General features: G+C 36.1%; 2 protein-coding genes and 1 long non-coding RNA gene across 22 annotated transcripts; 1 reads left to right on the top strand and 2 right to left on the bottom strand.

Moving 5' to 3' along the window:
* Nucleotides 1-957: 957 nt before the first annotated feature.
* LOC111808672 lies at nucleotides 958-14,417 on the top strand. 20 transcript variants are annotated; one of them, XM_023694788.1, is made up of 7 exons: nucleotides 958-3,634; nucleotides 5,048-5,269; nucleotides 6,597-6,819; nucleotides 7,135-7,203; nucleotides 8,999-9,270; nucleotides 10,094-10,152; nucleotides 14,402-14,417. In XM_023694788.1, exons 1-2 carry the CDS (start codon nucleotides 1,353-1,355, stop codon nucleotides 5,193-5,195), a joined length of 2,430 nt encoding a protein of 809 aa, XP_023550556.1. In that variant the 5' UTR covers nucleotides 958-1,352; the 3' UTR covers nucleotides 5,196-5,269; nucleotides 6,597-6,819; nucleotides 7,135-7,203; nucleotides 8,999-9,270; nucleotides 10,094-10,152; nucleotides 14,402-14,417. The 20 variants fall into 20 exon arrangements, with proteins under 20 accessions (XP_023550556.1, XP_023550558.1, XP_023550555.1 ...); XM_023694790.1 differs by lacking the exon at nucleotides 14,402-14,417 and having other exon boundaries at nucleotides 6,664-6,819; nucleotides 10,094-10,210; XM_023694787.1 differs by lacking the exon at nucleotides 14,402-14,417 and having other exon boundaries at nucleotides 10,094-10,209.
* On the bottom strand, nucleotides 12,906-13,741 carry LOC111808674. Its single transcript, XR_002817108.1, has 3 exons — nucleotides 13,658-13,741; nucleotides 13,110-13,232; nucleotides 12,906-13,010 (listed from the first exon to the last, which is right to left on the bottom strand). It is a non-coding gene; the product is annotated as an uncharacterized LOC111808674 (long non-coding RNA).
* Nucleotides 14,418-14,729: 312 nt separating the features above from the next.
* On the bottom strand, nucleotides 14,730-18,242 carry LOC111808671 (LRR receptor kinase SERK2-like). The gene is made up of 4 exons (XM_023694786.1): nucleotides 17,615-18,242; nucleotides 16,907-17,167; nucleotides 15,931-16,809; nucleotides 14,730-15,390 (listed from the first exon to the last, which is right to left on the bottom strand). The coding sequence occupies exons 1-4, from the start codon at nucleotides 18,039-18,041 to the stop codon at nucleotides 14,909-14,911; spliced, it is 2,049 nt and encodes a 682-aa protein (XP_023550554.1). The 5' UTR covers nucleotides 18,042-18,242; the 3' UTR covers nucleotides 14,730-14,908.
* Nucleotides 18,243-21,723: the final 3,481 nt, after the last annotated feature.

Genomic DNA, 21,723 nt, shown 5'->3' with positions numbered 1-21,723 from the left:
GTTACAGATGGTATCAAAGTCGTGGATCCCACATCAGTTATAGAGTGGAATGAGTTGGGCCCCCAAAGAAGGTGAATTGTGAGAGACTTGAGCTCTTTATAAATGGTATCAAAGCCGTGGATCCCACATCGGTTAGAGAGTGTAACGAGCTGGGCCCCCAAGGGAGGGGAATTGTGAGAGACTTGAGTTGTTACAGATGGTATCAAAGTCGTGGATCCCACATCAGTTATAGAGTGGAATGAGTTGGGCCCCCAAAGAAGGTGAATTGTGAGAGACTTGAGCTCTTTATAAATGGTATCAAAGCCGTGGATCCCACATCGGTTAGAGAGTGGAACGAGCTGGGCCCCCAAGGGAGGGGAATTGTGAGAGACTTAAGTTGTTACAGATGGTATTAAAGTCGTGAATCTCACATCAGTTAGAGAGTGGAACGAGTTGGGCCCCCAAAGAAGATGAATTGTGAGAAACTTAAGCTCTAACAGATAGTATCAAAGCCAATCACGAAGAGTTTGTGAGACCGAAATAGAAATTTTTAAACTAAAAAATTTATGTAAATATATTTAATATAATTTTGTAAATAGTAACCAAGTCTCTCGTTCCATAAAAAAAAGTAAAGATGTTCACGGGACGAGGACGAAGAAGCTTTCTCCATTCCGAGTCTCAATCTCTTATTTCAATCTTCATTACTCCGATATTATCCATTAATTTTGGTGATAATTGAGACAAAAATTAATTTCAAGAAATTTTTTCTCATTTTTAATATATAATATTAAAAAAAAAAACTTTATAATCATAATTTTTATTTTTTTAATAAAACTAATTTAAAAAAAAAACTTAAACACATCCTAATAAATTTAATAAAATATAATGTTAGAATACTAAAATTTTAATTTTAATATTATAATATAATATATATATATATATATAACGGTAGAAATCTCTCAGCGTTATATTCTTTCCCGAATTCTTTATTAACGTCATCGTCTGCCTCTTCGTCTTCCGCTTTCCTTCTCTCTCTCTCTGTCTGCAAATCACTTTTCACTCTCTTTTTCTAATCCCTCCATTTCCAATCTCTGTCAACTCATCATTCTCCGCCATTCCTCTTCAACTTCAACCAGCGCTCTCCTGTGATCGGACTCTCCGTTCTCTTTTACTTTTGCAGCTCCACTCGCCACCGCCGGCNTTTTTTTTTTTTTTTTTTTTTTTTTTTTTTTTTTTTTCCGGACAATGATGCTCGGGAGTAGCAGCATGGAGCGATTATCGGAACGGAGTCCGAGATGTGAGCTTTTCGCTTTGTAGTTGAATGTCTGTGACTCGTTGTTGTGATTGCAAATTTGGTTTTGTTACTTTGATTTATGGCTTCCACGAACTCACCGCCTAACATTGACTCTTCGGAGTTGACGGAGGATTTAGCGACGAAGGCTTTGAATAAACGGTATGAGTGCCTTGTAACTGTTCGAACGAAGGCTATTAAGGGGAAAGGAGCTTGGTATTGGGCTCATTTGGAGCCTGTTCTTATACGGAATCCTAGTAATAGTCTTCCGAAAGCGGTGAAGCTCAAGTGTTCTTTGTGCGATTCTGTTTTTTCGGCTTCGAACCCTTCGCGGACTGCATCTGAGCATTTGAAGCGAGGCACTTGTCCTAATTTGAGCTCCATTTCTCTGTCTAATGCTTCGGCGTCGCCGTTGCCGATATCGTCCATCCCTTCTCCGACATTTCACAACCACAAGAAGCGAAGCTCCCCAATGAATGCTCCAATTCTTACTGCTTCCTATCAAGTTCATTCGCTTGCCATGATTGAGCCGACGCGGTCCTATGCTCCGCTAATTTCCTCGCCGCGGACGCCAGTGGCTCAAAATCCGCGGTTGAGTCAGCATCAGTTGGTGTTATCAGGTGGGAAAGATGATTTGGGTGCACTAGAAATGCTGGAAAACAGTGTCAAGAAACTGAAGAGTCCACATGCCTCACCTGGACCAAGGCTAAGTAAGGAACAAATCGATTCTGCCATCGAATTACTGACTGATTGGCTTATTGAGTCATGTGGGTCAGTGTCGCTTTCGTGCCTTGAGCACCCAAAGTTCAAAGCCTTGCTTAGTCAGTTAGGTTTGCCTTCAATACCTCGAACCGACATTTTAGGAGCTCGGCTCGACTCCAAGTTTGAAGAGGCCAAAGCTGATTCAGAAGCCAGGATTAGAGATGCAGCGTCTTTTCAAATTGCTTCAGATGGCTGGAAGAATAAGAACTGCTGTGGCGAAGAGAGTGTAGTTAAATTTATGGTCAATCTTCCAAATGGTACTACTGTGTTTCAAAAAGCACTATTTACAGGGGGACTGGTATCATCCAAGTATGCCGAAGAGGTTATTTTGGATACGGTCAACGAGATTTGTGGGAGTGATCTGCAGAAATGTGTGGGGATAATTGCAGATAAGTATAAGGCCAAGGCGTTGAGGAATTTGGAGATAAAGTATCATTGGATGGTAAATCTCTCTTGCCAGCTTCAGGGTTTTATTAGTTTGATAAAGGATTTTAACAAAGAGCTTCCACTTTTCAGGGTAGTTACTGAAAATTGCTTGAAGGTTGCAAACTTTGTAAGCACCAAATCTCAAGTTAGGGATTGTTTAAACAAGTATAAGGTGCAGGAGTTAGAGGGCCATTTGTTGCTTCATGTTCCTTCGCCAAACTGTGATACATCCAAAAACTTTTCTCCTGTTTATGCTATGCTTGATGATTTGCTTAGCTGTGCTCATGTGCTTCAAATGGCTGTGTTAGACGAGTCCTATAAGCTGGCATGCATGGAGGATTCACTTGCCACTGAGGTTTCTAGTCTGATACAAAATGAACGCTTTTGGGATGAAGTAGAGGCAGTTCATTCATTTGTAAAGATGATCCGAGGGATGGCTCGAGAGATTGAAGCCGAAAGGCCACTGATAGGGCAATGCTTGCCTCTTTGGGAAGAGCTGAGATCAAAAGTGAAGGAATGGTGTGCAAAATACAGCATAGCCGAAGAGCCAGTGGAAAAAATTATAGAAAAGCGGTTTAGGAAAAATTATCATCCAGCATGGTCAGCTGCATTTATTCTGGACCCTCTTTACTTGAGGAGGGACATAAATGGGAAATATCTTCCACCCTTCAAGTGCCTTTCGCAAGATCAGGAAAAGGATGTGGATTCACTTGTTAATCGGTTGGTGTCCAGGGAAGAAGCTCATGTCGCATTCATGGAGCTTATGAAATGGAGATCCGAAGGACTAGACCCACTTTATGCTCAGGCAGTTCAGGTTAAACAACGAGACCCTTTAACTGGAAAGATGAAAATTGCCAACCCACAGAGTAGGCGCCTTGTCTGGGAAACTTGCCTAAGCGAGTTTAAGACCCTTGCCAAGGTTGCACTAAGGCTCATTTTCCTCCATTCAACATCTTGTGGCTACAAGTGTAAATGTTCTATCATGAATTTGGTTTGCTCGCATCGACACTCCAGGGTCGGCTTGGAGAAAGCTCAGAAGATGGTATTTGTTGCAGCTCATGCCAAGCTTGAAAGGGGTGACTTTTCTAACGAGGGAGACAAAGATGCAGAACTATTTTCAATGGCAGATGGTGAAAATGACATACTCAATGAGGTCTTTTCTGATGCACCCTCAATGTAATGTCTTCTTTTGAACTCCTGCAGAATCATGGAAATAGCGTATATTAAATTCTTTTGTTGTTTTAATTCATCCTACTTTTTTTTTTTCTTTTCATTTTTTTACCGCAAATTTTGTGTTGTCCATGTAGCGTAGATTGAGCCATGTACTGATAAAATCTACACAGCTGCATGATTCTAAGGGAGCCCTCAATCTTTTTTCTTTTCTTTCCCCTTCAGGGATGGTTATGAATTTCTAGACTTGCAGAACAGAGGGCAGTAAAAAACTGGTCTGGAATTGAGTATGAGCACTCTTATAATTTTCTGTATCAGCATGGGACTTGAAGTGCTATTAACTTATCAAACTATTTTATCTTTTTTTCACAAGGAATCGGTTTTTGTTCAGGAAAGAAAAAGAAAAGGACAATTACACTGACTTAAATATGAAGCCCCTTTAAATTGAGGATCAAATGTTTCTAGAAAGTGGGATTGGCTTCGTCTGTTTAAGAATGCTCCGATACACATTTCTTTGACTGTGTGTGCATCAAGAACAAGGTATGCCATGACTGGCACCAGAATGATCTTCATGATGCAGTCTTTCCTGGTTTTCAACATCTTAACCTTTCTGATCCACTTTAACCATTTAAGCTCCTTTGAAGTTGAATCTCATTTATTTGAACTGTTAAAAGAAGAAAGAAGGAAAAAAAAAAAAAAAAAAAGCTGTAGCATCTTTGAAGACGAGAATCTTATTTATTTGCTCTGTTTAGCTTCTTGATTTTTATGTGCTTAGTACGTTAAAAATACTATTATTATAGCATGTATACTTCGCCTCATTTAAATTTGGACCCCCCTATTTCCAAAATTTCAATTTTAGTTCGAATAATTTGATCTTTTAGTTCCTACTGTTCATAGTTGGTGTTCAACCCATGTTTACATAAGAGACAAAAAGTGTTGTTTGTTCATAGAACTGAAGTTGAACTTTGGGACTCTAGGGACCAGAAAAAGAAAAATAAATGTATATTTTCTGAGGCAATTTTTATTATTTTAAGTGAAGCCCCCCCCGCAATGTCTGGGGCATTTTTTTTCTTTGAAAGAAAACGTGGAAATATATTTTTTTTAAAACTACAATAGTTATGTTTTCATGTTATTTATTCAAGCATAAAAGGGGAAGAATATTAAACTTTTAAATCTCGTAGTGTTCTTCATGACTAGGAACCCCAAATGTTTAGTTAGTTTGCTCTTTATTTGGATTTAATCAAATATTTCTTAGTTCATGGATAAAGATGATCAAAGCAAGCAAGAAGCTTCCAAGGATTAGGGTGGTTTTTTTTGGTTAATTAAACGTAGAATTTTGATAGCTTGATGTTCAAAGAAAATGAACAACTCTCAGAAATAACGTTGGCTTGAAATTTTTGCAACAATTTTTTTATGCAGTAACGTGGTGGATATGTTTGATCAAACGGAACCAGAGCTGTCAGAAGTCAACCTCGGACTAGGTACCATATCTTTGCAGCTGAAGATGCACTTCACCGAAGGAATCCCAAATATATCTCCTGTTGTGCCTGCTTATGTCACTTTTTGAGCCCCACTGTGTGGAGTGGATGTCTATCTCAATGCTGTTGTAGATGTCATAGTCAAAGAAAAGACATTTACCAGGTGACATCCTCTCTCTCTCTCTCTCTCTGTCTCTATGTNAAGCTCATGTCGCATTCATGGAGCTTATGAAATGGAGATCCGAAGGACTAGACCCACTTTATGCTCAGGCAGTTCAGGTTAAACAACGAGACCCTTTAACTGGAAAGATGAAAATTGCCAACCCACAGAGTAGGCGCCTTGTCTGGGAAACTTGCCTAAGCGAGTTTAAGACCCTTGCCAAGGTTGCACTAAGGCTCATTTTCCTCCATTCAACATCTTGTGGCTACAAGTGTAAATGTTCTATCATGAATTTGGTTTGCTCGCATCGACACTCCAGGGTCGGCTTGGAGAAAGCTCAGAAGATGGTATTTGTTGCAGCTCATGCCAAGCTTGAAAGGGGTGACTTTTCTAACGAGGGAGACAAAGATGCAGAACTATTTTCAATGGCAGATGGTGAAAATGACATACTCAATGAGGTCTTTTCTGATGCACCCTCAATGTAATGTCTTCTTTTGAACTCCTGCAGAATCATGGAAATAGCGTATATTAAATTCTTTTGTTGTTTTAATTCATCCTACTTTTTTTTTTTCTTTTCATTTTTTTACCGCAAATTTTGTGTTGTCCATGTAGCGTAGATTGAGCCATGTACTGATAAAATCTACACAGCTGCATGATTCTAAGGGAGCCCTCAATCTTTTTTCTTTTCTTTCCCCTTCAGGGATGGTTATGAATTTCTAGACTTGCAGAACAGAGGGCAGTAAAAAACTGGTCTGGAATTGAGTATGAGCACTCTTATAATTTTCTGTATCAGCATGGGACTTGAAGTGCTATTAACTTATCAAACTATTTTATCTTTTTTTCACAAGGAATCGGTTTTTGTTCAGGAAAGAAAAAGAAAAGGACAATTACACTGACTTAAATATGAAGCCCCTTTAAATTGAGGATCAAATGTTTCTAGAAAGTGGGATTGGCTTCGTCTGTTTAAGAATGCTCCGATACACATTTCTTTGACTGTGTGTGCATCAAGAACAAGGTATGCCATGACTGGCACCAGAATGATCTTCATGATGCAGTCTTTCCTGGTTTTCAACATCTTAACCTTTCTGATCCACTTTAACCATTTAAGCTCCTTTGAAGTTGAATCTCATTTATTTGAACTGTTAAAAGAAGAAAGAAGGAAAAAAAAAAAAAAAAAAAATGGGGGGGGGTGTCAGTCACCTTCATGCACTTGCCTTTGAGCATGCATTTTATTTTTCTTTATTCATTTGTTCTGTTCGCTTCTGTCACCATTTTTTTGTACCTTGTTATTGAAATCATCCTGTTCTTGTGACATTTTCTTTTCTCTTAGAATGGGCCCTTATGTGAAATTTCCACCTGAAAGTTGAAGTTTGAAATTTTGCGGATTTATTGGTTAGCCTTGGCATGATTGCTAAAAAAGTCTTGACCAAAGGGCAAGCAAGGAGCGTTGTCGGCATGAGTATGCACATAACAAGGCCGAAAGGGATATTGCAACCAACTTGAATTGATGTTGCATGTATGGTTCAGAAAACAACTTTCACAACACAAAGCAGGTTGGTAGTGCTTTTGAGGCGACAGTTTTATTTATTATTTTCCACTATTCTTTTCAACTCATCGGCTCCAACCAAGAAAGTAAACACTCATATAATATCTTTTGTTATATCAATAATTTTAATGTTTGACAAGGAAGGTCTATCAAACATTAATACAAAATTTGACTATTGTATACTTATCTTATCCTAAGCGTCTTCTTCTTGCTTTCATTGGGGAAGAATTTTCCATCCATAATTTTTTATTTTTGGGTAAAGGACCATGGCATTTCTTATCTGACACAATATTCTCCTATGTCTTTGGTTGATTTTATTTAGGGGACTGGAGGAGGTTCTACATCTCAAAGGAGCCATGATGCTAAATTTTCCAAGTTATCTTTTATTATGGTAAGAAAAAAAAAAAAGCTAAATTTTTTAGAAGTTTATCTGGTCCTACCTTTCTCATAATAGTGTCTTGAGCATCCTATACCTATCTCTTCCTCGCTAAAAAGGAAAGTTAGATACCATTTTTAGCATTTAGGTGGCATGGACTCCTGTGGGGGTCAGTTAAATTGGCTTCCCAAACATATTCTGACGTGTTTTGATTCAACCCATAGTTACTATTAGTATTGGGAATGATGTCATGTGCTACCTTGTCGGATTCGTCAAGTTGTATGCCACTGGCATCCTTATCTGGTACACCTGAAAATGTTCTTTCTCCCCACATTCACAGTTCTAAAAGGTTCAAAGCTGAGAGAGGATTAGATGAGATAAATGTAAAAACTTGAAGATGTTTGTTTTGTACATTTGTAGATATGATATTTCTTTAGGCCCTTCAATGCTCTTCATTTCAATAAAGTTTCTTCAAGATTTACCCATGAGAGAAAGATTGTCCGTGTAGGTCTTCTTCTTCCATTAAAGAATAAACCAAATAACACATTGCTGCCCTCATTTCTAGGGATATCAATAAAGTTGATTTGACCCACATTCACATTCACTTTCTCTTTTCTCTTAATTATGGGATTCAGGATTTACCTCATTGACTTACCATGGAATATATTGGATGTGAAAAATGATATTAAATATTGAGCTGCCCCTGATTATTTTTGAGTTACTCTGGTTTGGCTTTGGGGTTCAACAATGGTGGAATATATGTGGATTTTGTCGGCAATGTCAGAGAATGGTGACTGCTTACCAACTAGAGAAGAAAGCTTTTATTATTACTATTATCATTATACTTTCCTCATCACCAACTAGAGAAACTGCCCTCATTTCTAGGGATATCAATAAAGTTGATTAACTCATACTCACTTTTACTTTTCTCGAAATTATGGGTTTCAGGATTTACCTCATTACACACGCACACCACCTCTAATTGACTTACCATGGAATAGATTGGATGAAAAAAAATGATATTAAATATTAGGATGCCACTGATTATCTTGAACAGTAGGGTCTTAAATTTACTCTGATTTGGCTTTGGGATACAATAATGGTGGAATATATGAGGATTTTGTCGGCAATGTCAGAAATGGTGACTGCTCACCTACTAGAGAAGAAACCTTTTTATTATTATTATTATCATTATACTTTTCTTATTCACTTTTTAGTATGCCTATTACTATGTCATTCCACTCATTGCTGTTATTGTTGAAGGGAAAGTAGATATCATTATTTGTACAGGACACACTCTTTTCTACAAGGAATCTTCACCCTTCCTTTGAATTGCTGAACTGTTTGTGTTTTCATTTTTTGTTTTCAAGCTTGATTGCGTTTTAAAATGATACCCGTCCATTTCATATGCCATGATGTGAAAACAATGGGTAGAATTCATTGCCTTTTGACCTTTACTTTACTTTATTCTTCTATTGCATAGTTTGTAAATTACTTTCTTTATTTTCGCATTGATTCTCCCAATTTTCTATGGAGAACAAACTTGCTGAAAGTTGTCACTAGAAGGTAAGATGTAGGAAATTACCTTACAGATGAATGATTTGAGAGAGAAAAAGTAAACAATGGATTTTGCTTTTCATTAGTAGAGTAGAGCTAGCAAATTTTCATGAGGGAGGAAAAAATTTAACCATCTAAATTTATTTAGAAAACAATAAAAATCTGATTTTTTTTTTTTTTTTTTAATATATTTTTTAAGCCAAGACAAACTAGGAGATAGTTGTTTAAACTCTCCTCTGTTCCCCTAAAATAGGGTCTTGAAGTTGCTTGAAACTTGCTAGCATACTTTCTTGGAAAAAAGCCTGCATTACTGCGAGATTCCACATCGATTGGAGAGAGGAATGAAGCATTTTTTAAGGGTGTGGAAACTTCTTCCTATCAGACACATTTTAAAAACCTTGAAATGAAGCTTGAAAAGGAAAGTCCAAAGAGGACAATATCTACTAGTGGTGAGCCTGAGCTGTTACTATTATTGACTCAATCTTCTTCAATCTCAGTTGGCGGGTCTCCAAACACATTTCTGAGGTATTTTTCTGGAAACTAAGTGATAGAATTGATGTATACTCCATATTTCTTAACTTGCTTCTATGCATATCTGTGGTTTTTATCTCTGTTTTCCCATCTGTTGCAGTCAAATTTGTATGGTAGGAGTGAAATCTCACCTAATAGAACACTGTTGTTGGAGATTATCTCGATTATCTGAATTATTTTGAGTAAGAAAAAGAAATACTTGGAATTATACATTAATATCACAACTTTTTCTTTTTGTCTGAATGACATTTTACTGTTTGTTTCACATGCTAAGTCTACTTTTTTGGTATGCACTTTTGGCCCTTTCCCTGTGAACTTTGCTACAAAGGAATGTCACTATGCATTTTCCCATCAAAACCCCCTTCCCCACCAAACCTTCATTTTATTGGTTAAGTGGCCCCAATTTCAAAGGAACAACAGGAAGTGTGTATGAAAAGCTAGGTGGAGATAGATAGGGATTTTCAAATTAATATCTTTTTTGAAAGAATAATTATCAAACCTACTAGCCTTTTATTAATTCTTGATGTGAAATGGAGGGGGGGATTAAGCTTACTATTGTTTGTCTAATCATTTTCCTTTTGGTTTGGACAGATTTGAATTTTTGGTTCTTTGTTTGACAAAACATGTTTACATTATTGTAATAATGACATTGATGAATGGATTGAAAATGCCTTGACAGGGAGTAATTATACATCAACAAGATGGTTACATAGTTTCTTCATGAATTTATTATGAAAATATTTGAAGATTTCAGAGAAAGTTTTGAGATATTTGGTTCGATTCAATTTGTTAAGATATCATATATTTGTTTTTGAAGGGGTTGAAAAACATCAACTTGAATATGGGTTACGGGTTATGTTTAGAGCACGAGTGAAGGTACGTGAACTTGTAACGTTAATTATTAGACTAATTATTTAGATATTTTCTCTTTGGTAATATATATATATATATATATATGATAAAAATAAAATTGTTTTTAGATAATGCTCTCTACCAAATGTTCATTTGGTAGGTCATTCCACTTGATTATTACTTTTATTGTATTTACTTTTCTTTTTTAAGAAAAGAATTTTAATATTGTGAAATTATTTTATTAGTTGAATATTAATATTATGTTTTTGGTCTTCGTTCACCCACCTATTAAAAAAAAGTCAAGCTATGAAGGGCAATAAAGGATGAAACATGGTGGTTGGCCATTGAAAATTTTAAGGTTAGATGGAGAAAAATACATTATGGTGATGTTTGCTTTAATTTGAATTTATCAAATTTAGAGATGAAAGCTTTTATACGCTTGGAATTGAATTACTAAAAAAAGGTTAAAAGATAATGTTAGTATGTAAAATAAATTTTACATTCTTTGTTTATATTACTTAAGAAGTTAGATGGATTTGTAACATGAAATTAAACGCCTTTAACGTTTAACCTAACCCATCAATCAAATTCTTTTGATTGAGCAGAATTTTACGATATGCTTAGAGTTTGTGTAACAGTTATACCGTTAATTAGCAAATATTGTTCTCTTTGGGTTTTTCAGTGTTTGGCTTTAATATCATTTGTAGACTGCTAGCATATATTGTTTTCTTGGGCTTCCCCTGCTACTAGCATATATTGTTTTCTTGGACTTCCCCTGCTACTAGCATATATTGTTTTCTTGGGCTTTCCCTGCTACTGGCATATATTGTTTTCTTGGGCTTTCCCTGCTACTAGCATATATTGTTTTCTTGTGCTTTCCCTGCCTCTAGTATATATTGTTTTCTTGGGCTTTCCCTTTTGGACTTTCCCTCAAAGTTTTTCATACTTCCCCTATCCCTCCTACGGCCCCTCCTATGGCTAGCATATATTGTTTTCTTGGGCTTTCCCTTTTGGACTTTCCCTCAAAGTTCTACTGCCAGCATATATTATTTTCTTGGGCTTTCCCTGGTTTTAAAACGCATCTGCTAAGAAAGGTTTCCATACACTTGAATGTTTCGTTTCCCTCTCCAACCGATATGAGATCTCACATCATGATTTAAACTTCTTTGCAATTTGGTCTATTTTTAAGAATTTCATTCTAATTTATATATTTGATTTAGTTATTTGAGTATTTAAATGAGATAAATAAGGTCCATTTAAAGCTCTTCTTGTTTTCTTACAAAATTCGTGATTTTCATCGTTTTAAAGTAAACATTTGGATTCTTGGCCAAATTTCAAATAATACGAATAATGGTAATATATATATATATATATGAACTTGGCTGAGAGACTTGAAATTGGGAGATTAGGGTTTTGAGAGGAGAAAAAAAGAAGAGAATTTTGGAGGTAATTGGCATATTTTTCTTTGTTTCTTATGTTCTTATTAGCCAAAATAGAAACCTTATCAAAGACAAAGGTTAGGGAAACAATACCATAGAAACCACATGTGAAGTAGAAGAGGGTTGCCCCTAATGTGCCGTGGCCCATTACCAAGAACCCAATCACGGGACTCCCTACTGCAAAACTGGAATGAATTCGTATTTAAGAACAGAATATCTCGAATTCATTCACCAAACCAAAATTTAGTTCATTGTTTGGGTGCTAACAGCCCTATCCCCCTTCTATATTTGGTATAGTGTTTAAGATTCATCACAGAAATAATGAAACAAGATGGTACTCTCTACCTCTAGAGTAAAAGAAAAAGCGTCTTGTTTCCTTGCTAGTTTGTTCTACCCTCAACTTGGCACTGCCAGCCTCCATCAATCCGACGCGTATTTGACTGCTAACATCCCGAACATGACCCGGTCCATGAGTATAAATGTAGTTGTGTTCTTTGAAGAGTTTCTGAGATCTTTAATGGTGTCGAAGTACTGAGTGATCATAATCAATTCCATGACCTCCTTGGCTCAGGTACCTTCCACCCTATTAGAGAATTCAGATATGTTCTCCCTAAGACCATCTGTGATTGCCTGCCTCTGTCTGAAGCCTTAATCAAATCCATGACCTCCTTTGTATACACTCGCAAGCTGAAGCCTTCGAGCTGTTGAGAAGGATGGACCATAATTATACAGAAATTAGAACAAAGGGAGCAAAACCGATTTTATAAGCTATAAACAAGTTAGTGAGTAACAATGATAAAATAGAAATGCTATGAATGCATCTATATATATCACAAGATTACAACTCGAGTATTTTGTATAAACAATGTTGATAATTTAAGAAGTAAAATGAGGCTATATTCTAATTCTACCACAAATTATAGATAGGTCAATGCCTAAAAAGAGGAGTGGTTAAAATTGATATTTCATTAGCCTAAGTTGATTCAATCCATTACACTAGTGATAGTTTAGACGAACAAAAAACATAAGTTCAGTATCTTAGCCCTGAGTTACACAAGACTAACCTATGAGTTCAATTACCCCAAGTGCTTTTAAGTGCTTCAAGAGTATCCAAGAACAAGGTTGATTAGATCTAACAATATTCACACGTTATATAGAAACTGTAATCTAATTCAATGTATAATTACTTGACTTACCTTCTCAAGTTCCTCCAATACTGCTTTAGCAACCTCACCTTTTTGTTCAAAGAGTTCATTTGTAATAGTCCAAGTCCAAATCCGCCACTAGTAGATATTGTTGTTTTTGGGCTTCCCCTCAAGATTTTAAAACGAATAATCTAGGGAGAGTTTTCCAAATTCTTAAAAAGAATGTTTCGTTCTCCTCCTCAATCAACGTGGGATCTCACATCATCTAAATTCATTCTTGGAACAAGAGCTGGAACCACTAAATAACAATAAGACAACCACTCAGGGAAAACATTATCCATCAAAGAAAGTATTACACGTCAAAGCTGATTGATTAGAAAAGAATTCAGACAACTACCGTCGAAGATATATAAACTTGTATCAGTGCTTTGGGATTTGGCAATTCATAAAATGCATCATCAGCATTTGCTTTGACAATTCGGAATTGTATTGAGCAAACCAATTGCACAAACACATTGTCCTGCATAGATTTAACACAACTCTTGCTAAGATTCGAGAATAGTTGCAGAATCCAAAAATCCTTAGAGCATAGTTACTTCTTCCAAAAATCCTTTGGTTCGCATTCCTATTTTATTAACTTCCAAACTCAAATCAGATTTCAACGAAATCTCTAAGCACTAAAACAAATTTTTATACAAACTTCAGAATGCGAACTAGAACAACAGACAAGTTTGCAACTCAAATGCCGAATTGGAACCCTAAACCTAAATATTGCAGTGCAAAGAGAAGGCTATTATACGTATGCAGAACTACTCCACAATCTTCAACAAGTATCAGAAACCTTACAACAATTCCAACTAATTCCTAGCCTACAATAGAAACATCCAAAATCCAGCGATCACGAACAGAGCATTAAAACACAGAGAATCGGAGAGGAATGTAAACCTTAGTCTTGGTCTCGACACGAACCTCAAGCGAGCGGATCCTGGTGGAGAGGATTCCGGCGAGGTCGAGCCAACATCTGGAACCTTCCCCATTTCTCCACAACCCCTAGATTAGAATTCGTATTCCCCCATCTCTCTCCCACTTTGACCTCTTCTGAGTAAACATGTTCTAAAAATGTGAGACTGATGGCTCTATGGAACGGGCTAAAGTGGACATCATCTGTTAACAGTGGGCTTGAGTGGTTATATTTATGCTCAAATACGACGTGACCAACCTTTTCAAAAAATAAATTTTTCTAATTTTTTTTATAAATCTCCCACTCATTGAGGAAGACGGAACATGATAAGTAATAAGGTGTCTGAATCATGTCACAAAAATTTTATTGTGGATGATGAGATTGTACCATCCATGTTCGGTTTATGGAGGGTTCATTGTATTTTTCAATTTTAGATTATTATTTTTTAATTGTATAAAAATTTTGGATATTAAAACGAGAGTGACATATTATGCTTCTTAAGCTACGAGTTTATGAGTTTATTCCTTGTGTTTAAATCTGCATTTCATTCTCTAGTAGAGTGATTTGAATCACTAGTTTTCTTTACTCTTGATCTTCCAATCAAGTTGATTCGTTCCAAAGTTTTCCCTTCGATGGTTTCCTTATCATTTTTTACAAGAATTTCATAACACGCCACCTTCCGAAGGAATTTCAACAAATGGCTAAGCAGAGGAAATGTTTTTTTATAGGATACACCGAGAACAAATCCAGTGGAAACAGGGTGGAGCCTATAGCTCATAGGATTAGAGCTCATAGTTACAAACCACGATGTCGAAAGTTCGAACCCTTCCTCGTCCACACCCGGCCAAGAAAGAAAAGGACTTTTCCTACTAAGAATAGGAAAATCATGATCGGAATAGTGGACCCAAAGCTATAGAACTTTGAGTGTGGGTCTTTTGTCGAAATGAATGGCATTATCGAAAACGAAAAATGAAAAAGATAAGGGCATTAGAACCACTTTCACAGGATTCCAAGAATTAGGGGNATGTTGGCAATTAACACAGACAGACAGACAGCAGGCAGCTGTTGTGACAGCCAAAGTTCAGTGTCCTAAGGAAAGTGACATTTGAAAGAGTTCATAATACATTAACTATTCACCAAATCAGATTAAAAAAAAAAAATAGTTAGAGCAACAACAAGTTAGCCAGCCATTCATTCACAGCTCCAAAAATCTCCTTCCAATTCTATATATCCTATCATAAGCAGCTGCTGCAGGTCACGAGCTCCTGAACAACGGCTTCCATCGACGGCCTCTCGCTCTGTGATTCGTGCGTGCAAAGCAACGCAATTCTACATAGCTTCGCTGCTTCGTATTCGAAGTATCGACCATGGAGCTTCGAGTCGAGAAGCTCTACAAAGCGGTATGCTTCAGCAGCACCACGCAATGAGCTGGTGATCTTCCTAGTCCCTGAGAGGATTTGGAACACTAGCACCCCAAATGCGTATACGTCGCTTTTCTCTGTGAACCGACCTGTTGTGGTGTACTCTGGAGCTAGATAGCCTCGAGCTGCTGTGGCTTTGAGCTCGGAGAAGACGATGTCATTTGTAAGCAGCTTCTGTAAACCGGAATCCGAGAGTAGCGGATTGAATCTCTGGTCGATATGGACCTTCTCAGCGGAGATGTTTTGGTGTACAAGAGCTGGCTTGTTTGCTTCGTTCTTGTGCAGATATGCTACACCTGGTTTTAGATCATCGAAACATTCAGACTGGCTTAGGATACGTCTATCACATTATCATATACCATCATCATATCATCATTTAACGTCATCACATCAACATTTAACATCATCACGTCACCATATAACATCATCACATCATCATCTAATGTCATCACGTCATCATATAGCATCATCACATCATCATATAATATCATCACGTCATCATATAATATCATCACATCATCATCTAATGTCATCACGTCATCATATAGCATCATCACATCATCATCATATAACATCATCTCATGATCATTTAACGTCATCCCATGATCATCTAACGTTATCACGTAATCATATAACATCATCACATCATCATATAACATCATCACATTATCATATAACGTCATCACATCATCATATAACGTCATCACATCATCATATAACGTCATCATATAACATAAAGCATAAATGAGACATGGGCACGTGTAGTCAATAAAGCCAAGAATGATATCAAAAAACTAGCTCATAGATATCAAAATAAAGTTCATGCAATAGCTAACCTTTGGCAATGCCCCTTATAATGGATACTCTAGTAGACCAATCAAGAACTTGGCCATCACCATCCTTGATATCAAGATATCTCAACAAGTTCCCATTAGGAACAAAATCATAGATAAGAAAGCACTCTCCCCTGCCTCTAGAGCAGCAAAATCCTCTAAGTCTAGCCAAATTTTCATGCCTTAATGAAGTTAAAAGGTTCAATCCTTTCAAGAACTCAGCTTCCTCTGACTTGCAGCTTGTTTTACAAATGCTCTTAACAGCAACAACTGATCCATCCCTCAAAATCCCTTTATATGTAGCTGAGAAGTTGCTCTTCCCCAACAAATTCACCTCTGAGAAGTACTGAGTGGCTGTCTCCACCTCTTCTAAATTGAACCTGAAATTTTGGAGCACTTCTTGCCCGAAAACGCTCAAGCCTCGACCGTCTGCTAATGGATCCCAGCCATTGGCATACTCGAGGCTGACAAGAGGAGATCCATTCTTTCTGTAAGTTGTTTTGGTTTGATCCGTGCTGAGACGGTGATCACAAATGTCGAACGAAGATCCAAGCTTCTGTTTTCGACGACGATATTGTGTGAACATTAAGATCCCAATACCTGAAAGTGCTATGGTTACAATAACTACACCAACAATTGAAGCGTTTCGAGATTTGGAGGAACTCGATGAACTCGGGCAACGAGTATGGTTGCAAGGCAACTGAACATTAGCAGTTTCGGGTATGTCTCGTGTGGGCATTGTCCCAGTTGATCCAGCATAAGGTTCAGGTTGGGTTTGAGTAACACGACTCGAGCCGGAACAATCTTTCAAGGAAGGAAACCCAACTCCACATAATCCCAAGTTGTTCTCAAACAAGAATCCTTCATTCAACCTCTTCAGAGCTTCATCAAAGCAAGCACAAGCAAAACATAGCTCCTACTTAGCTTCATGTAAAAGAAAAATTGAACAAAACACAAAAGCATGAACATCGATCGATACCAGGAGGTACATTGCCAGAGAGCGTATTGTTTCGAATGTCGAGAACTTCAAGCGACGGCGCATCCGCAAGCCTTGAAGGAACAGAGCCAAAGAGATGATTGGAGCTCAAGTCTACTCTCACTAACAAGGCCAAACGTCCCAAGCTTGCAGGGATTGCACCAGTTAACTGATTGGATTGGAGAGCAAGAACAGTGAGCTTCTTCAAAGATGCAAGCTGCGTTGGTATGCTCCCACTCAGCTGATTATAACATAGCTGCAATACTGAAAATGAAGAACAAAACAGCTCAAATATGAGCAAAACAGAGTGCAACACACACAAAAATGACCATTCCAAGCTCAAAACAGTGAAATCACAAGCTTCCCCTTAGATTCAAGAACCCCAAAACCCCTTTAACATAGAGTATTGTGACATTCTAGATCGAAGAAAACCACATGTTCTACAGATTAAATCGAAAAAAAAAACATGACCCAGATTCAAAAAAAACAGGGGAATGAAGAAAATCATCAGCTCTCTGAAAACAAAATGGATTTCAGGCAGAACTATGAACTTCAATGGCACCCAAAACTCATGCATGTAGAAGAAAAGGCTGTAAATCTACAATTTCAAGCTAGATAAGAACATTTGTTGAAGTAAACAGCAGCCAACAGTCACATTCAAAAGCTATCTCACAGCACTTAAAGCAGCCATAGAAAGAAACCAAAGCAAACCTTGTAAGCTCGCCATGTTCCCAATCTCAGGCGGAATCTCCCCAGAAAAGTTATTAACATTCAAATACAAATCAGAGAGCAGAGTCAAGTTAGCAATCTCTTTAGGAACATCCCCAAACAATGAGTTATAATGCAAATAAAGCCCAGTCAAGTGCTTAAGCCCAGCAATGGCAGGGGAGAGCTTCCCACTAAGCCCTTTCCCCTGCAGCGACATATTAGTAACTTGCCCCTTCTCATTACACCCAATCCCCTCAAAAGAGGCACATGGGTATCCATCAGCGCTCCACGAAGATAGATACTGATTTTCAGGGTCTAAAGCCGCCTTCAAATCCAGTAACGCCTTGAGCTCATCGTTGCCCAGAATCCGAACTGGGTTCGAGAGGAAAATGAAAAGGGAGATGAAAATGAAGGAAATGGGGGCCGCCATTGATGAATGTGGGGCGTTTCTGGGTGTTCTAGATTTGGGTTTGCAGAGGAATGAAGAAGAAGGTGAAGGGGGTTTTCATTAGAGGAGGTTTCTTTTGGAGTGAAGGGAGAAATTGGGAGCAGAGTGGGGGCTGAAAAGGGTAGATTCTTGGGAGATTAAAGCCTGCCTGTAATGGAGATGATGATAATATTTTTATTGGCCATAAATTATTGAATTTGCAGAGCTCTTTATTTATTTTATTTTATTTTATTTTCAGTTATTTATTTATTTATTATTTTGTTGAACTTCAAGAACATAAAAGGAAATAAGTTGAGATGCATTCATGATTCAACTATTTATTTTTAATTTAGGGAAATAATAATTTATTTTTTAATTTATAATAATTTAATCGCACCAATTTAGTCCCAAAAAAATTCATAATTAAATCCGTATATACTGATTAGGTTGGAAAAATCTTCTAGACCAAATTAAAATTTTGAGTGGTTTGAATTCGTCACTATGAACATTCTGTATACAGTTCACAGGTCATAATGCATCACTAACATCAGTTATAAACGCTAAATATTTTTAAGAGTATGATAGGATTGGATTATAACCCTATTTATGGGTTTCCGAGCAAAAATGTCAACATGCCAATCAAACCGAGATTGCGGAGTTCGATTTTTTAGACTATAAACCTATCGAGTCCCTAATTCGTTTAAGAATACACCTCTCGATTAAAAAAATAATAGTAAAATATTGTCTTACAAAAATTCATATTTCTCTATTATTATTCATAATAATTAAAGAGATTTCTCCTCGTTAGCTAAATGAGACAAGGAATTGAAGACTCTGAAAGACTCTTCGTTCCCGCCCCTACTCTCGACCCATCCACTCATCCCGTTGTTTTAGGATTTTATTTTTTATTTTTAATAGAAAATATATTGAAAAATATTTTTTATTTTTAAATTTAGTAAAAAAGGAAAAAAAAAAACGATTTGCGTGGATTGAATATCAGCCGCTCGATCTGTGGAATGTGCATGAGATCTCATGGAGTCTCGCCATTATCTGATGATTGGTCTTGGTGGTCAAAGTCAAACAAACGAATGAGAAATGATACGCTACTTCCACTCACACCATAATGTTGACTTCCTAAGATCAATCATGCCATTAAATTATCATGATTGATGTGATGACGCGAGCTCATTATATCTTTTTTTTAATAGAAAAAAAATAAATAATGATCAACCAAACAAGTCTTCTATCCATAATTATCAACTCCAAATGATAATGTTTTCCAAATATTAAACAATATATGAGTGTTTTTTTTTTTAATGATTGTAATAAATTGATTTAGCTAACTTAGAAGTTAAGTTTATTGAGTAATTTTTGTGGGTTAAATGTAATTTATCTCATAGTTTTACTCAAAGCATTGCAAATTAAAATTAAAAAAAAAAAAAACGTAAATATTTGTATCTTAGTTGTCGAGCTGAAATATTTGAACGTGGGATTCAAGTGTACGTGTGAGATCCCATATCAGTTGAAGAGGGTAATGAAGCATTCTTTATAAGAGTGTGTAAACCTTGTTAGATGTTGAAAGTCCCACATCGACTAATTTAGGAAACAATTATGAGTTTATAATCAAATAATACTATCTCTACTAGTATCAAGACTTTTGAGAAAACTCAAAGTAAAACCACGAGAGCTTATACTCAAACGGGACAATGTGTTTTTAGTGCAAATTTCTACCATGTAGGTTAAAAAATTTTAACTTTGAAAAGTTAACTAAAGCTGCATTTTTAATCCGTATTTTTATGAAAATAATATATTTACTATTTAATAAAATACTATTAATACTGTCAGCTTTTTTTACCCAAAATTTACTTTAAAAAAAAAAACAAATCAAGTTATTCCCTCTGAATTTGACCTATTTTATTAATTTCCAACCTGTAAATGATATTTTTTTTATTAAAAATATTGAATAGTTAAAAAAAAATTAAGAATTTACCCAAACTCGTTAATTTCGACAAAAAAAAAATCACAAAAATAATTTAATAAAAATGGAATAAAAACAATATTTAAACATAAAAAACAAATAATAAAAGAAAAATAATATCGCAAGACATTAATGACATATCTTATAATAAAATATTTAAATCATAAAATTATATAGAAACGTTTTAAATGAAGTGATTAATGTTTTAACTAACTATTAAATTAATTACGATATTAGTAAATTTAGACCATCGGATCTGATCAATATTTCAACGCTCCAGATTAAATCTCTAGGTGACGCGCAATGATCAGCCCTATGTGTGCCATGTGGCGGACATCTATTTGTCTGTACGCAAGGGGCAGTACCCGGCCATGGCATGAGGCGGCGGACCCAATTTCAAAATTCAAATCGACTAAGAACTCTGCTGCCTCGCAACCCACCGTAAGAAGAAACGATAAGCCACGTGGAGAAATGAGGTGGAGGAGCACGTTGGGTTGGGTGGGCGCGTGAGTAGAGGATTAAGAAGGGAATTTGAAAAAGGAAAAATGGAAATAAATAAATATAATATTTGTGTCATTTATAGAGATTGTCAGTAACTGACACTCCACTCTGCAGGCTTTTGTCGTTGTTCAATTACACCTTATTCGCATGATATTATTCTTATTTTTAAAAAAACATAAATAAAATAAATATATTTGGTATTTATTTATTATCCACGTCAGAATATTAATATGGCAATTATTGTGAATTTATTCCTCCAGCCACCTTTGTTCCCCTTGGTCCAATGTTTTTTTTTTATATTTAAATTGTGAGGGCGATGACGTAACTAATCAAATCAGATAATATCTGCTGACAGTGAATTTGGGTTGTTACAACAAAAGGAGATGTGATCTCTGTTATACGAACACGACTCTCCACAATAGTATGATATTGTCCACTTTGAGTATAAGCTCTCATGGCTTTGCTTTGGTATTCCCCAAAAGGCCTCACACCAATAGAGTTAGTATTCATCACTTATAAACCCATGATCATTCCCTAAATTAGCGGATGTGGGACTTTCACCATTCAACAATCTCGATTCATTCATGTACCTCTCATTTACTTAAATGTTACAACACAGTTTTAACATCATTTTTTTTTCTTAAAATCATATTAATTTTGTGACATTATTTTTATATGTAAATATCTTAAAAAATAAAGTAATTCGTTCTAAAATTTTCAAAACTTTATCATGACGACTTCTTCCATGCTCGAGCTTCTTTTTACGATATTCTACGTAAAAATCTATATAAAGTTTGGATCATTGCAATTTCACTTTAGAAATTTCATTTTTTTCATTATGGATTTTATGAAGAATTTTGAAAAATGGACCTAAAATTTATTCAAAATGGTTATGATGCTGTTTGGATCTCTGACCAATAATACTGTTTTTATTATTATTTTTTTCTCATCAACAAATTGTATTTGAATGTCAAATTACAAGATTAGTTATTAAATTTATGAGATATTTTTATTTAATTTTAAAGATTTTTGTTAACTGTATTATTTAAAAATTACAACTTCAAATATTATAAGAGTCGTCCGATTTGGTCTGATATAAACCAAGAGACATCAATCATACAATATACTTCAATGAAGATGTGACGAAAATATTATTGAAATTATCAAAAGATATTTCAATTCATGTCACGTTAAAGAAAAATGAAG

Source organism: Cucurbita pepo, chromosome LG13, assembly GCF_002806865.2.
Source record: "Cucurbita pepo subsp. pepo cultivar mu-cu-16 chromosome LG13, ASM280686v2, whole genome shotgun sequence".
In the NCBI taxonomy this organism is placed as follows: Eukaryota; Viridiplantae; Streptophyta; class Magnoliopsida; order Cucurbitales; family Cucurbitaceae; genus Cucurbita; species Cucurbita pepo.
The sequence above is the reverse complement of the archived record's forward strand: the minus strand, read 5'-3'. Positions and strand labels throughout refer to the sequence as shown.

Excerpts from the sequence above, each read along its gene's own strand:
- LOC111808671 (XM_023694786.1), bottom strand. The coding sequence starts at position 18,041 with ATGGCGGCCCCCATTTCCTTCATTTTCATCTCCCTTTTCATTTTCCTC. Across the intron at positions 17,168-17,614 it reads GAACATGGCGAGCTTACAAG|TATTGCAGCTATGTTATAAT; the intron begins GTTTGCTTTGGT and ends CTTCATTTTCAG. Across the intron at positions 16,810-16,906 it reads CTCTGGCAATGTACCTCCTG|CTCTGAAGAGGTTGAATGAA; the intron begins GTATCGATCGAT and ends GCTTTGATGAAG.
- LOC111808672 (XM_023694788.1), top strand. The coding sequence starts at position 1,353 with ATGGCTTCCACGAACTCACCGCCTAACATTGACTCTTCGGAGTTGACG. Across the intron at positions 3,635-5,047 it reads TTTTCTGATGCACCCTCAAT|TAACGTGGTGGATATGTTTG; the intron begins GTAATGTCTTCT and ends TTTTTTATGCAG.